The sequence below is a fragment of the Nematolebias whitei genome, chromosome 18 (assembly GCF_014905685.2).
Source record: "Nematolebias whitei isolate Nwh7 chromosome 18, NemWhi1, whole genome shotgun sequence".
In the NCBI taxonomy this organism is placed as follows: Eukaryota; Metazoa; Chordata; class Actinopteri; order Cyprinodontiformes; family Rivulidae; genus Nematolebias; species Nematolebias whitei.
This window is the reverse complement of record NC_056515.1, coordinates 28,828,880-28,844,494: the sequence shown is the minus strand read 5'-3', so window position 1 is coordinate 28,844,494 and position 15,615 is coordinate 28,828,880. Positions and strand designations below refer to the sequence as shown.

At 39.5% G+C, this 15,615-nt stretch overlaps 1 protein-coding gene across 1 annotated transcript; it reads left to right on the top strand.

Moving 5' to 3' along the window:
• Positions 1–993: 993 nt before the first annotated feature.
• arvcfa (ARVCF delta catenin family member a) lies at positions 994–15,170 on the top strand (the record flags this gene model as incomplete). Its single annotated transcript, XM_037692019.1, is given in 10 exon segments — positions 994–1,170; positions 1,736–2,331; positions 9,971–10,449; positions 10,533–10,719; positions 10,804–10,921; positions 11,298–11,463; positions 12,805–12,822; positions 13,864–13,991; positions 14,718–14,868; positions 14,962–15,170. Coding segments are annotated over 10 exon segments (2,229 nt in total), but the record flags the coding sequence as incomplete, so codon positions are not given.
• Positions 15,171–15,615: the final 445 nt, after the last annotated feature.

Genomic DNA, 15,615 nt, shown 5'->3' with positions numbered 1-15,615 from the left:
ATATATATATATATATATATATATGGATTATACATGTAATAATGTAAGATTATGCAAGTGGTTAAGGAGTGGGAATTTTAATAAGTTTGTACTTCTACCCTCTCCCTTGAATATGTAAAACAAAAAGTTTTGACATTATGCTTCATGTTGTATGTTTTTATTTTTATTTTTTATTTTTTACATATTCAAAAAATAATAAACTAAACTAAACTAATCGCTGGATGTCCGGCCCCCGAACTGTTGGCTTTCAGAAACTGTGGCCGCCTGAGCATTTCAGTTGAATAGCCCTGACCTAGAGAATGGAAACAAGAAGCTAATTATGCATAAAGTAAAATAAAATTCACAAATTTCAGGAATATTTCTTATTTATTGTTCAATCTAATAAATAGTGTACTTAAACCTGATGATAAATCTCTAATAAACATCAGTCCGACATTCTGAAGTTACGTTTCATGGCGTTTTTTGTCTTGTTTTGTTGTTGTTTAGTAGACATACCAAATCCATGAGCTTTTTTATATTGTTTGTTTGTCTGTTTGTACTTTTTTGTGTAAAAAAAAGCTTTTCTATTTTGAAGTGCTTGTCCTCACATGTTGAGTTTGGTAGCTGCATTAAAAAAAATAATGCATTTAGCTAACTGTGTTTTGTGATCAATCATTTTGATATGTGTATTCTTATTTCTGGTTTAGCGCTGATGTTTCGTAACGATGCAGATGGCACTTCATGTTATTTATGAGTTTAATTTAAAAATATTTCTTTCTGTTTTACAGCGCAAAACATTATGTTTTATTGTGTCTGGATATAAGGAGCTCTCGGCTCTGCTTACAGCAGCTTCCTTATTTCATCCAGACAGACTTATTGACATGTAAATATAAGATTGTTTACAGCTGGCTCCATGTGTGTTTATGGCTTCAACATGCTCAGTACAAACAACAAAAATAAGATGGAATTATGACTGACATGTTCTTTTTATTCATGTCTGTGTTTGTTGTTTAGGAGCAGAGTGTGGAGGGCCCCCCACCTCTCACTCTGTCCCAGGAGGTTAAAGAGGCAACCCCTGAAAACACCACCACCACCGATGAACTAGACACGCCCACTTCCACCACCTCGGTGATGACCTCGACCAATGAGAGCTCCACAGAGGCCGACACTCCACAGCAGACCGACTCTGAGGTTCATCACCTCGATTTTACTGGTGGACGCTTTGTTACAACGGAACGTCTAAAAACTGAAACACGATTATTTGTGTAAAAGGAACAACAAGTTTTATTTCACTTAACAACAAAGAAATTAAAATCAAAGTCAATTTACCACACCAGAAAATTAAATTTCCTCCAATTTATTCTGTTTCCAAACAGGCTGGACCTCAAGTTGTTTCATCAGAGTCCAATCTAAACTCATTCACTTAATTCTTTGGCAGGAAAAAAAAAAGGGTGCATAATTTATTAGAGGCTCATAAAGCCAGGGATGTGAAGAAATGACAGTGATTAATAGTTTCTATGAGAAGGGATGCAGTTTCAACAAAACGCTAACCACACAGAGCACGTATCGAAAACGTGTTGAGTCAATTCCAAGCAGATTAGACCCAAACACTTTTTGCTCCGAATGTCAACAGACCGGTTTTGTGGCATTTAACGAGAGATAGAAACTCGACAGACCACTTGGACAAATTACGTTTTAAAGACCAATAAATACTTACTTTTGCAGAGGTAATTGCTGTGCGTTGTGCTCCTTGCAGGAGTCCAAGGTTGTGGAGCAGGAAAGTGGGAAAGCTCGGAGTGAGACAAAAGAATCCTCAGAGGTGCTGCAGAAGAACCCCGATACATCAGGCTCGCCTGATCTGATGGCAGCTCAGGAGGTTCAAGATAGCTCCTCCACTGAACAACTGATTCCTAAAGCAACCAACAATGAGCCCTTTGAATCTGTCACCCCGACCACAGCTACCACCACTACAACCCCACAACCTCATCTGGTGTCGCAGCCTGGAGAACCTCACCCTGTGAACCCCAACAGCCAGAGCAGAGTCTATTCTCTCCCTGATACCTATAGAGGTAACAGCAGTGACATCTGCGCAGGATATGGGAGCCTTTCTCGCTTCAGCCTCCACGGCTACCTGCCCACCAAGAACTTCCAGCCTGGAGCCCACTACACCTTACCATTCTTCAGGGACAGCTACGCCCCTGCAGGCCTCAGCAGCCAGATAAACGAGGACAATAAAAATCCTCTGGACACGAAGGCCGAACACCCAGCTGCCAGTTACTCAACACTCGGGGGAATCCACCAGTTCAGACCAATTACTACCATGGAGCTCCTCAGGGAGCCTTCCAGAACCAGGTAGGAGGACTTTACATGAAACACTATTGATCCTGTAAAGAGGAGGCAGTGCGAAGGAGTTCTAAAGACTTTGTTGTTTCCTTAGAGACTAAATGTGGGCTCAGACAGAGTTTCAAAAGGACTATTTCATTGGGAATGTAATCCATTCATGTGGGTAATTTGCTTCTCAGTTTAAAAAACTAACAAGTGGTTTATTGCATTTCCAGCTGCAAAAATGGTGTCCTCTGCAGCAGATTCAAACAAACTCACCTTATAGTTAGACTTACAGATACATTCATATGTTGAAAGATTGAAATTTGTACGTTGTGCAAGAAAAACAGGAACAAAGGCCTTAAAACTTCAGAAAGTTTGATGCACTCACAAATTTATTTTTGTTTATCAGCCTTAGAAAAACTGAATAGAAAGACAAGGTGAGAGATGCATCAAGGAAAAAGGATTAGCACTCCTTGAAAGAATACATATCGCCCACCACCTTCCAGGCTTTGAAAATAACTATATTCTCATGAACTATCTCAAATAACCTGTTAGTGCTTAAAGTACAAGTTGTGAATAACCATAAGCTATCACACCAAAGTTTGGTTCACTATCTGTAAAATTCATTGAAGTATACCCATTTTTGCATTGGCTGAGGTTGATTAGCTCCAATGGCCGTCTTGAACTGAGAACTCCTGAAGGTAATCAGTTGCAGCTATCGATGCATTTAATATTTTCTCAGATTTTCACTGAAATCCACTTAGTGGTTTATGAGATATTTTGTCAAAACACAAACAGGGTTGATTCCAAAAGTTAAATAAAGATACCAAAGTCCATGCTCAATAATCCAGGTATAAAATCCAACAGTGTTCAGTCAGGTTAAATAAAGGTCATCTTGTAAATGAGTCCCCATTGCTCAATGGGATTAACCTGTATAAATAAAGGTTGAATGAATTAAAAAAGATGTTGCACAATCTATTGCACTCAAGCACGCTCTGGGATTGATGCTCAGCTACTACCACACCAAACCTTAGCTCTAAGTCTGTAACATTGATTGTGTTATAGCCATATTTGTGTTTGTTAAAATTGTATTGATGTGGTGGCTATCTTGAATCAAGTTGACTCCTACAGTTAGTCAATAGTACCGGTAGATGTCAATGTATTGTTTTTTTGTTTTTGTTTTGTCATTTTAGTGATTCATAAAAAATCTGTCTGGTGATTCATGAGATATTATACTAACAGCACTGGCTCAGACAGATATGGAAAAAACATTGTCACTCTATCTTTGCTTTTGGCAGGATGCATAAAACATCCAAATCATCTTTGTGCAATTAATATTTATACTAAATTGATCTTCTTTCGGCTGTTCCCCTCTTTCGGGGTCGCCACAGTGAGTCATCCTCCTCCATCTCTTTCTGTCCTCACTCCAACAACCTCCATGTCCTCTCTAATTGCATCCATATATCTCATCTTTGTCTTTTTCCTGGAAGCTGCATTTCTAACATCCTTCTACTAATATACCCACTGTCCCTCTTCTGGACATGTCCAAACCATCTCAGTCTGGTCTCTAACTTTATCTCCCAGTTGTTCAACCTGTGCTGTACCTCTGATGATCTCATTCCTAATCTTATCCATCCTTGTCACTTTTAAGGAGAACCTCAACAAAGTAATTTCTACCACTTCCATTTTTTCCCCTGTCTTTTTGTCACTGCCACTGTCTCCAGACTATACAACATAGCTGTCCCTCCACTGTCATGTAAACCTTTCATTTGACCTTTGCTGACACTTTTTTGTTGCAAATCACTCCTGAAACTTTTCTCCATCGTGCCTGGACTCACTTTTTCACTTTTTTTACTTCATTCCCTGGTTTCATGGACAGTTGACCCTAAGTACCTGAAGTCCTGGACCTTTGTGACCTCTGCGCCTTGTAGCTTCACTGTTCCACCGGCCTCCCTCTCATGTACACACACACTATGTTTTTAGTATGGCTGACGTTCATTCCTGTTTTTTCAAGTGCAAACCTCCACCTCTTTAAGCTACTGTATCTTCCACCTGTTCTGTTCTCGTCAAAGATCACAATGCCATCTGCAACCTTGAAAGTCCATGGGGGTTCCTGCCTGTACCAGTCTAACAAGCTTTTCTGCCACTCCATATTTTCTCATGCAATACCACACCTCCTCCCTCAACACTTTGTCATATTTATTAACCTTATTTAACCAGGCAAATCCCATTGAGATCACAGATCTCTTTTGCAAGGGATGCCTGGGACTGAAGGCAACCTAACATGCATGTTGTTGTCTGTGGGAGGAAACTGGCGTATCCAGAGAAAACCCACGCAATACTGCCTTCCCCTTCTTCATTCTTTTCAGAGCTTTCCAAACTTTACCCTTACTGATCTTTCTCACTTCCTGGTCCACAGCTTTTATGACCTTTCTCTTTCATTATCTTCATTTAATAGCTCCTCATAATACTTATTCCATCTTCCCGTCATGGTCTCCTCGCTTGTTGGAACATTACCATTCCTATCTTATGCAAACCTAACCTATTGCATGTCCTTTCCAGCCTGATCCCTCTGTCTCGCCAATCGGTACAAGTCCTTCTCACCCTCCTTAGTGCCCAGCCTCCCATGCAGCTCAACATATACGTTTCTGTATAGTGCCCTGAGATGGCTTCTGTTGTTACTTTGCTCTATATAAATGAACTGAATTGAATTGAAATACATCTTCTGCTTTGCCTTTGCTACCTCCCTCCTTTCACCATGTTACATCTTCTTATATTCCCGTCTCTTCTCTTCAGTCCTCTCACTGTCATTTTTCTTCTTGACTAACCTCTTTCTTTAAATAGCTTCCTGCACTTCACTTTTCCACTTCCGGTTTTCCTTATCATGTTTTCTCTGTCCAAATGACACACCAAGTACCTTCCTACCTGTCTCTAAATACTGTTGCTGAGGTAGCCAAGTTATACCATACCATACCATTTTATTTATAGAGCACTTAAAACACCGACAAGGCCAACCAAAGTGCTGTACAGACAGAACAACAGACAACACACAAAGCAATATCCAAAAGAGTTATCTGGAAGCTATTTCTTACCAACCAGAGTCTTTAACAGCTCCTTTCTGAACTCCTCACGCTATTCTTCCTTCCTCAGCTTCCACCATTTGGTCCTCTCTGTTGTTGCGAAGAAGATAAAAAGTAAAATCAGTCATTGTACACAAAACCATCCAATGCTGTCTGGCCACACTCTCCCCTGCCACAACCTTACAGTCCACAATTTCCCTCAGGTTTCCTTTTCTACAAAGAATGTCGTTTACCTGTGTACTCCTGCCTCAACTCTTAGGCCACTCTATGTTCCTCCCTCTTTTGGAAATGTGTTGACTACAGCCATTTCCATTCTCTTGGCAAAATCCACCACCATCTGTCCTTCCTGGTTTCTTTCCTTGACACCAAATCTACCCATCACTTCCTCATCCCTGTTTCCTTCACCACCATGTCCATTCAAGTCTGCTCTAATCACCACTCTCTCCTCCCTTGGAATACTCTCTATCACTTCATCCATATTCTTCCAAAATTTATCTTTCTCCTCTCTGTCACATTCAACCTGTGGAGCATAACCATTGACAACATTGACCTTCTACTTCTACCTTCAGGCACATCACCCTGTCTGACACTCTTTTCACCTCTACTACATTATTTGCCAACTCCTTCTTCAGGACCATGCCTACACCATTTATCTTTCTATCCACACCATGGTAAACCAGTTTAAACCCTGCTCCAGTGCTATGAGCCTTGCTGTTCTTCCGCTTGGTCTCTTAGACAGATAAAACATCTACCTTCCTTCTCTGCATCATGTTAGCCAGCTTTCTACCTTTGCCTGTCAATGTCCCCACATTTAGAGTTGCAACCCTCAGTCCTACATTCTTGATTTACGTCTTCTCTCTGTTTTCTGACACGTTTCCCTCCTCATAGTTTTCGACTAACAGTAGCACAAATTCTGCTGGCACTCTGTTAACAGCATCGGTGACACTCGTTGTTAACCTGGGCCTCAACAGATCCAGTATGGTGTCATTCAAATGAACTCGCCTATTAGTTTTGGCAAAAGTGTTTTACGCAGGATGCCCTTCCTGACACAACTATCACCATTTACCCGAGCTTGGGACCAGCACAAGAGATACAATAGCTCGTGCTCCTTAGTGGCTGGTTTATATTTATACTAAATTGATATTTCTTCTAATTAATTCTTATAATGATCATATTCTAATGTCTCATTTCTGCATGTAATCTTGCTCCATTTGAGTCCCAAAATAAAACCATAAGCTTGTAAATGAGCGTAAAAAATCTTTATCAAATGAGGACATACCTAAAAATGTTTAATAATAAAAACTAAAAAAAAAGGAAAAGGAAGTCTGAATTATAAGGAATTGCATCGGGCTACCATAAAATAAACGCTTTAGTTTATTCCAGCCCAGAGGAGTTTTCTTGAGAAGAACATGAATCAAAAGCTGTAGCTGCACAGATATCCTGAGGACACCCTGGCGTTGCTTCGATGACTCAGTGTGGATAATAAGACAGACGGACAGCAGCTAGGCTGCTACTGATATCAATCAGAGACAGCAGCCGGCTGCAAAGTTGATAAATAAGGAGGTTTCAAGTGCTATTGCCTGCCATAAGGTTTCGCCTTGGCCCATTCAGAGTGATAGAAGTGTTTACAAAAGGCCACAGTGAGAAATTCCACTCGACATGTTTTATTTAACATGCTAAACCTTCACAGTTCTTGTTGCGCACTAAAGGACATGACAAATCTTGTATTTGTCTTTATGTTAGCAAGAATTTTGCTAAACATAAATGACTTCAGTTTTTTTTTTAAGTGCACAAGTGGAAAAATTATGTAAACTATTCTCTTTTATTGTTGAAAGGCTTTTGAAAAATGCTTTAATTCCCGATGAAATGTTGAATCGTAAAATTCTGAAAATCCTTTCAAACCAACAAAAGGGCCTTTTTATACGTTGGAGTGCTGAACACTCAACATTTAAAATCTGACCCTGTCGACGAATTATAGACTCTAGAAAGGCCAAAAGTATTGCAACAAAAACAAATGAATTAAATCTCTATTAAACGGGTGCATTTAAAACAGCTTATTGGTTTATTTTTCGTAGCAGACATTCATTTATAAAATATATAAAATGGTCAAAGAAATACTTTAATGTAGGGTTAGCTTAAAAACACAAAGAGTTGGGGTTATGTTGATAGTACAATAAAATATGTGTGACTTTTACAAAATTACATTTATTTAATTTACTTAAAGAGTAAGAGTATTGTACATAGAAGATATTAACAACTTTTTTTTGTTAATAACTGTTCGCTGATGCAATTCAAGCCTTTTGATTCTAATAACGTACTTTGTACCTTTGGTACTAATAATGGCTCCAAATGACTACTTGACATCATGATTTGACATAAAAGCAACATTCATGAAAACTGCCCAAACAGAAGCAGAGGCACTCTAGATTTCTGTGTGAAGTTATCAAGAAATTATCAAAATGTGTCAGTCAGTGTTTTAGATTTTTCATTTAAAGAAATGCTTTTGGCTCAAAACTAAGGACGAAAAGAGTCATCCAGAGTTTTAGGTTCAAAAGTTCTGTGGCGGTGTGCTCCCCGTGAACTTTCGGAGATTTTCTAGTCATATATTTGACTAAATGCTTTCATAACACTTGAATGAAAGTTTTTAATATGTTGTGGTCAAATCCTCTTGGCATTTTGTAGAAGGTTCTAAACAAAAACAAAAAAACCCTTACATATTTTTAAAGTTTCTTTCAGTGTTAGGTGAACACTTCATTTTTTTTAAATTGAGCATTAGTTAGATTTTATTTTTTGATAATAGGGACTTTGGACAGCTATAAAAAAGACTTATTAGGAATTCTGCTATAATCAAACACTCACTCTCATGCAAGGTGGATGCCTCCTCTCCCTCTCCAGTTTTCTGCTTGCTGTTTTTTTTTTCTTTCTGTGTATCGGAGCTCCTATTTTACACATCTTCCGAAATGAAAACTACTGTCATGGATCTGGTCAGCTGGACTTTCAACGCAATCAACAAAATCTTTTCAATAAAGCGACAGGGTCCTGGAGAGCCCTCATGCCCCACTGAGACTCACGCAGCAGGATACGTCATGGATGTGGGGAATTTGGGAGCTGATGTGTCTTTTCATTTTGTCTCAGGAGGACACCGAAGACGTTTGTATAATTGGATTCACGATAGCAGGGTTTCTGCTTTCTGGCATTGGCGGATTCCTGTGTTGGAAGATGTCATCAGCAGTTTTGGCAATGGCAAAACTGCCAAGCCTGTGTGAAGGCTTGGTTAGTGCTTCGAGTACTCAAAATCAGCTGATGTATGAGCTAAACCATAAGATAGAAGCGATTTGTTAAAATCACAGGCCACCTGCAGCTTCTGGGACTCGCTAGCATGTTGGAAATGATCTTGGAGGGGCCTCGTAAGCACGGACCAGTGGAATGCCCACTAATCTGGCTATTTTTGATCTTGAAACTTCCAGCTGGACTCAAATCTGACAAGAAAAAAGCCTGCCTGAAAAAAATCAACAATTGTGGTTATCTGAATCTGACTCCCCCAGTTGGCCTTGAAAACAGGCTGATTATCAAATTTCTCCTGGGAAATGTTCTTTGTATATAACCCCCCACCCCCACCCCCCAATAAATTTTTTTGTAAAGGCTTAACAGAACTGTGCAGGCTGATCAACATCTTACCAGGACTATGGCCTATCTGGAAGTGCTTCATGGACAATCTCACCGCATTGCCGTCAAATGCATATGTAATGTGTTTATAAATGTGCTTGCTGGCAGAGTTTTTTTATGCCTTAGATTGTGTCCTGATAGGACAAGGTGTGAGGAGATCTTTTTTTTTTTTTTTAAATGCCACTATCCTATCCTTGTGGATTTTTCCCCTTTTCTATCTAAAAAAGTATTCTGAAAAAGGATAAGGGGCCGCGCTCCAGTAGCAGCAGCAACGTGCACTTTGCCCATCTTTCGGATGACTGTACGAGCATAATTTCACTGTATTTAGGTACAATGATAATAAAGCTTCTTCTGATTCTGATTCGAGTCTCCTCCTGTAAAATACTTCCATTCTTAATCAAAACTGACCCCTCCACTGCTTTTTACAGGCTTGAAATGTAGTAATCAATGTAAGCTAAAAAGTTACATAAAGTTAAAGTAATAAAACATGGGTTAATTTTGTCTCTATTTGATGAAAAGATAAAGTGAATGTAAGAATGACTACATTTTTTCATTTTCCACAGTATTATTTATTTCATTGCACAATATTTCTCTGAAATGAAAATTAGAACCATAAGGTATTGTGGCAAGACTGCAAATAGTAAAAATAATGCCAACCTGCTTTGTTAATTTTAAGAAAGTTCAATGAAAAGGTTATTTTTATTTGAGATTACCAAGGTAACAAATGGAGACTGTCAGTAGGTGATTGTTCCTTACCAAGAAAAGTTAGGTATTGGTGTAAAATCAGTTTCTGTAACTTCACAGTCAATAAATCCAATTTATTTATTTTCTACACAGATGGGAAGACAGTCAGACAGGGAATAATATATACACCCATTTTCTGTTCTTTTCCTAACATACAACAATCTGTGTCTTTTCAGAAGTGGCTATGATGACGCTTTCATGGCCCAGCTGGAGGGGAACCTGAATCCTTTCTTCCAGGCCATGTGTCGAGCTCAAACCCTGCAGATTCCTCACAAACGCAGCAGCATGGTGAGCCTGGACAGCATCCGAAGGGACCCCCGCTGGAGAGACCCCAACCTGCACGAGGTGATTGCCATGCTAAGGCACCCAATGGACCCCGTCAAGTCCAACGCTGCTGCCTACTTGCAGCACCTGTGCTACGAGAACGACCTCATCAAACAGGAGGTCCGCCAGCTGAATGGCGTACCCATCTTGGTGGAACTCTTAGACCATCCCAAGGCTGAAGTCCATCGCAAGGCCTGTGGCGCTTTGCGTAACATATCGTACGGAAAAGATCACAACAACAAAATGGCCATCAAGAGCTGTGATGGTATTCAGGCTTTGGTAAGACTGCTGAGGAAGTCCAGCAGCGTGGAGGTGAAAGAGTTAGCCACAGGTACAGCCGACTCAGAAGGATAAATGGCAGAGTTTCAGAGTTTCAATAGTTGTTTTTACAACAATTTTCTGTACACACTGCAGGCACTCTCTGGAACCTCTCATCACACGAGCCTCTCAAGATGACAATCATCAACCAGGGACTTCAAACCCTAACTGATGAAATCATCATCCCACACTCAGGCTGGAGGAGGAGAGACTCAGCCGACCCCTCCAAACCACAAAGTGCTGAGTGGACCACAGTCTTTAAGAACACTTCAGGGTGCCTGAGGTAACATTAGCTGCAGTCATAAGGTAGTAAATGGTAAAAACCTACTTGTGTTGCACAACTTTGCTGAATTTCTTTTGTCTGCAGGAACGTCAGCTCAGATGGAGCAGAGGCTCGGCAGAGACTGAGGGAGTGTGAGGGGTTGGTGGCGGCTCTCCTTCACGCCCTGCAGTCTGCAGTCGTCAACAAGGACACTAACAATAAGGTTGCTGACATCATCACTTCAGTCTTAATCCAAACTACACCTGCAGCACAGTTTTCAGCAACAACTGAACTATTCTTGAAGTTTTTCGTTCAAAATCGTTTCACTTCATAGCAACCACTCCACCGAGACTGTTTTGATTTGGCATTAGTTAACAGCTTTTATCTGTTGACATGTGATGCAGACGATTAATGCTGAGCATTAAAGTATCGATAGCCTTCTCCAAAGTCAAACCTATCCTTAGAGTTTCAATTTTTTTGCAAGGAGAAATCAATAGACCTACTTTTTTAATGAAAGGAAACTGAGGACTTGATCAATACGATGTGACATTCTGTGCAGCATCTTCATCATGAATTTTCTGTCACTGCTTTCAATTCAGTCGGTGGAGAACTGTGTGTGCATCCTCCGAAACCTGTCATATCACGTCCACAAAGAAATACCAGGGGCTGAGCGGCTCCAGGAGCCCCACGCTGGTCATCTGATGAGATCCGTGGGGCATCAGAAGAAAAGTGAGGCTGAGTGTTGTACAGGAAAAAGACCCAAAGGTTTGTAAACTTTATAATTGTCAATAAAGAGTTTTTTCAATGTGTAATGATTGAAAAAAGGTTAAACATTTAAAATTTCAAAGATAGAATCAAACCGGAGAAACGGTATGGTTTTTGTGTAAATGCGATGAGACTTGAATTTGTTAAAGATGAAATAAGCTGACTATTTGTTAAAATTAGCTTAATCTCATTTTAAAGATAACATTAGCAAAACAGTAGCTATAGCTTTAAATTAGCAATACAGTACATAAAAGGTAAGAGTAGCAAATGCATACCTAAATGCTAGAATTAACATAACCACAGCTAAAATCTAAACATTAGCAAAACAGTAGCTAAGAGATAAAATTAACAATACAATTTCTACAAACTGAAAAGAGCAAAACCATAATTAAAAGGTAAAATCAGCTAAATCTCAACTTAAAGATAAAATTAGCAAAGCAGTAGCTAAAACTTTAAATTAGCAAGACAGTATATAAAGCTAGAATTTACATAACCACAGCTAAAATTTAAAAATGAGCAAAACGGTAGCTATGAGCTAAAATGAACAAAACAATTGCTACAAACTGAAAAGAGCAAAACCATGGTTAAAAGCACAAATTAACAAAAAATAATGGTTAAAACTTTAATTTAGTAAACGAGTAACTAAAAGATAAATGGAGCAGACCCATAAATGTTAAAGCAAAAATGAGAGCAGTAGCTAAAAGCTAAAATGAACAATATAATAGCTAAAATTAAATATAGCAAATTAGCCATTCCATAGTTCAAACCTAAAATGACAACCATAACTTCAAGCGGAAATTAGCAAAACTATAGCTAAAAGTTAAAATTAGCTAAACAGTAGCTAAATGCTAAAAAAGCCTAACTGTAGCTATAGTAAAATGAGCAATTCAATGACTAAAAACTCTGAATTTAACTAAAAGTTAAAAGTTAAGCAAAAAGTTGTCTCATGCTAATGCTTTGAGTAAGTAAAGACAAGCAAAAATGATCTGTATTAGCAGTTGCTTATTACCTTTAAAGTGTTGTTTTTAAATTGTTGTGGGCAGTAATGTGCAACTCATATAAATAATGTTTACAGTAGATCTCAGCTAAAATAGAGAGAGCAGAGTGCAGCAGTTTGAGCCGGGAACAACAACTTCATGGAAAGTCATTCAGGTTATTGTTCACGGTGATTTAGTTTCATGCCACTCACTGAAGCTGCAGAACGAAACCAAACATCACCTCGATACGATCAGTAGCTCAGAGTGTCGCCACACGGAGGAGCTCTGTGTGTTTTCTGAAGCAACATCTACAATCTCTGTATTTGATTTTTGTTTCTCCTCTCCTAAAAACTGCATTCATAAGAAGAGTGGTTCAGTCAAGGTCAGTCCGCCTGGATGTTCTCAAAGCAGTAATAACGTGATTCCATACCACAGTGAATTTGTTGATGTCTGTAACTCTGGGCTGATGTTTTGTGTGCATGTTGTGTATTTGTGATGTACAGGTTGGAAAAAGGGATTTATGGACAGAAAATACAGTACATTGGATTTGCCAAAATGTACAGAAATAATAAAAGGTATATCTTTATTAAGAAAATGTAACAATTATCCTAACCCTGCATTTTAAATCCATCACAAATGCTCCAGGAGGCAAAGCAGGCTTTATATTAAGTTGTTAGTAAAATGAAGCGCTTCCATGATGTTTTTCACTTTTGTTGTAGTATAGTGTGTCAGGGCAGCAGATGCTCTCTGCTGTGCTATTGACTGTGTGAGGACGACATTGGTGAAATCATTTAAATGCAGCACCACACCAACACCTGCACCACTTGTGGACAATTTGATTACTAAAGTAAAATGGTCCAACGTCTGATACCATATTATCAGGAGAATGACATAATATAAAGCCGCCAATTTTTGCTCCATGTTTCATTCACTCTACATGTTCCCATTTCGCTCTGCTACACTATTTTTACATTATGTCTAGTTTCCTAACGTTTTCTTGTTGCCATGATTACGGTATGAATAAAGGAACTTACGGGGAGGTGGAAAATACATACAGAGCTGCTGCAGGCCTCCGACTGCCGTTAGAATTGAAATCAGAGTAATGCCTCCCACGCTGCAGCCAGTGAATGCAAATCAAAATGACAATCATATGGTTCAGGGTCAGCCTCATACAGTAATACTTGTCAACTGAATTAAAGCAATAAAGTAAAAAAATACAAAAACCATCTGCAGGAATTGTCACACTTCTCCATTGCAGTTCAGCGTAATCAATCTGTTTATATATATATAGCCACTAACCTACTAACTTTTACTGACCCAAATAGAGTAAATCCAGGACATAAACAAAATACTGCAAGATTTGGAGAAGAATCATTTTATGATGGAAAATAATTGTGTTTTTTTTTCTTAATTTCTGTTCAAGGTTTGGAGCTGCTGTACCAACCAGAGGTGGTGAGGCTTTACCTGTCTCTTCTCACCTGCAGTCACAACCACAACACCCTGGAGGCAGCTGCAGGAGCACTGCAGAACCTCGCTGCAGGACACTGGGCTGTGAGTGAACAGAACAGTTCAAAGTTCTTTATCATAATTATAGTTCGCGTAAGACTTCAAATCTAGTTGCACTTGTTCGTGCACTGCGTCTCAAGCCGGCTTCATTTGAACGCACCGCTGAGAAAGGAGCATTTATTGTAGGGGAGGTCACGGCGGCACGACTGCTGTCACAGTTTGTAAAATGTCTTCACGCGTTGTTGGTGGAGCGGATCGACGGCGTGCATCCCGCTGCCTCTGATTTCAAGCTTAAAATGAGACTCAGAGTCGATTTTTGCAAGAACGAAGCTCTAGAAGTGAGTTTAGTGAGGATGTGTCTGCAAAGTGCAGGGTCAAACAAGACGGCTTCTCTAGGGCTGGACTTGGAGGCATGCCTGCTTGGGGTTTTTCTTCTCAGCTGGTTGGTTTTGTTTCTGAGGCACCATCATTAATCAGAGTAATGTAAATGTGCACCGACCTTGTCCTCAGCCTTCAAGATCAAGACTAACTTTGGCTCTTTACTGAATTTCCCCGAGCGGCTCCATATGTCTTCCAAATAATGTGCTCAATCAGACTATGAAATGTCGCTTCGCAGGATGCAGGGTTCTTATTTATTTTTTTCTTTATTTGTTCATATATTTATTTAAATTATTATAATTTTTTTTTTTTGGAGGGGTCACATTACTTGTGAATGAAAAAAAAAAAATCAAGATTCATAGCCAACTGGCTGTTCTGTGTTTCTGCCTGTAGTGGTCCAGCTACATACGGGTGACAGTGAGAAAAGAGAAAGGGCTGCCGATTTTAGTGGAGCTCCTACGCTCGGATGTGGACAAAGTTGTGCGAGCGGTGGCCATCGCTCTTCGCAACCTGGCTATTGACAGAAGAAATAAAGACCTAATTGGTACAGACCTATAACTGTTCCTGCACATATAAAGCTCTGTGCCTGCACACTCACTGTGACTCTGCTGTGCATTCCCTCTGCCTCCTGTTTCAGGGAACTACGCTCTGAGGGAACTTGTTGCTAATCTGCCTTGTGGACAGCAGCATCCCGTGAAGAATCTCGAGGGAGACACCGTGGTGTCCATCCTGAACACGATCTATGAGATCATCACCGATAACCCCGAGAACGCTCGAATACTCATCCAGGGTCACGCTGTGCAGAAACTGGTGGCCATCAATAAGTCAAGGTGCAAATTTTCTTAAGGAGAAAATAACGCAATTTGTTTTAATTTCAAATAAATGTACTGCTTTGAAAATTAAGCAAAAAAAAAAAATGAAACAAGCTAAAGACCTTAAGTATTTTTTAAAGCATGTGTCAAACTCAAGGCCCGCGGGCCAAATCTGGCCCTCGTTAACATCTTATCTATCCCTCCAGGACGATATCTTACATGTAAAATATTTCTATTGCATCTCCTTCTGCTTTAAAACTGATAGATCATTTAGTGATGTCTCAGTTTGATTTTTCAGTAGTTTTTATATTATGACTTTGAAAAAAACAACAACAAAGAACATCAAATTAGACCAATCAAACTTTAGTTAATGCACCTGCACCCTCACCCCCCAAAAAAAGATATCAAGTATCTTACTTGAGTTAATGTATTGATTGAAATTGGTGCATTAGTTGACTAAATTTTTAATCTTGGCCTCT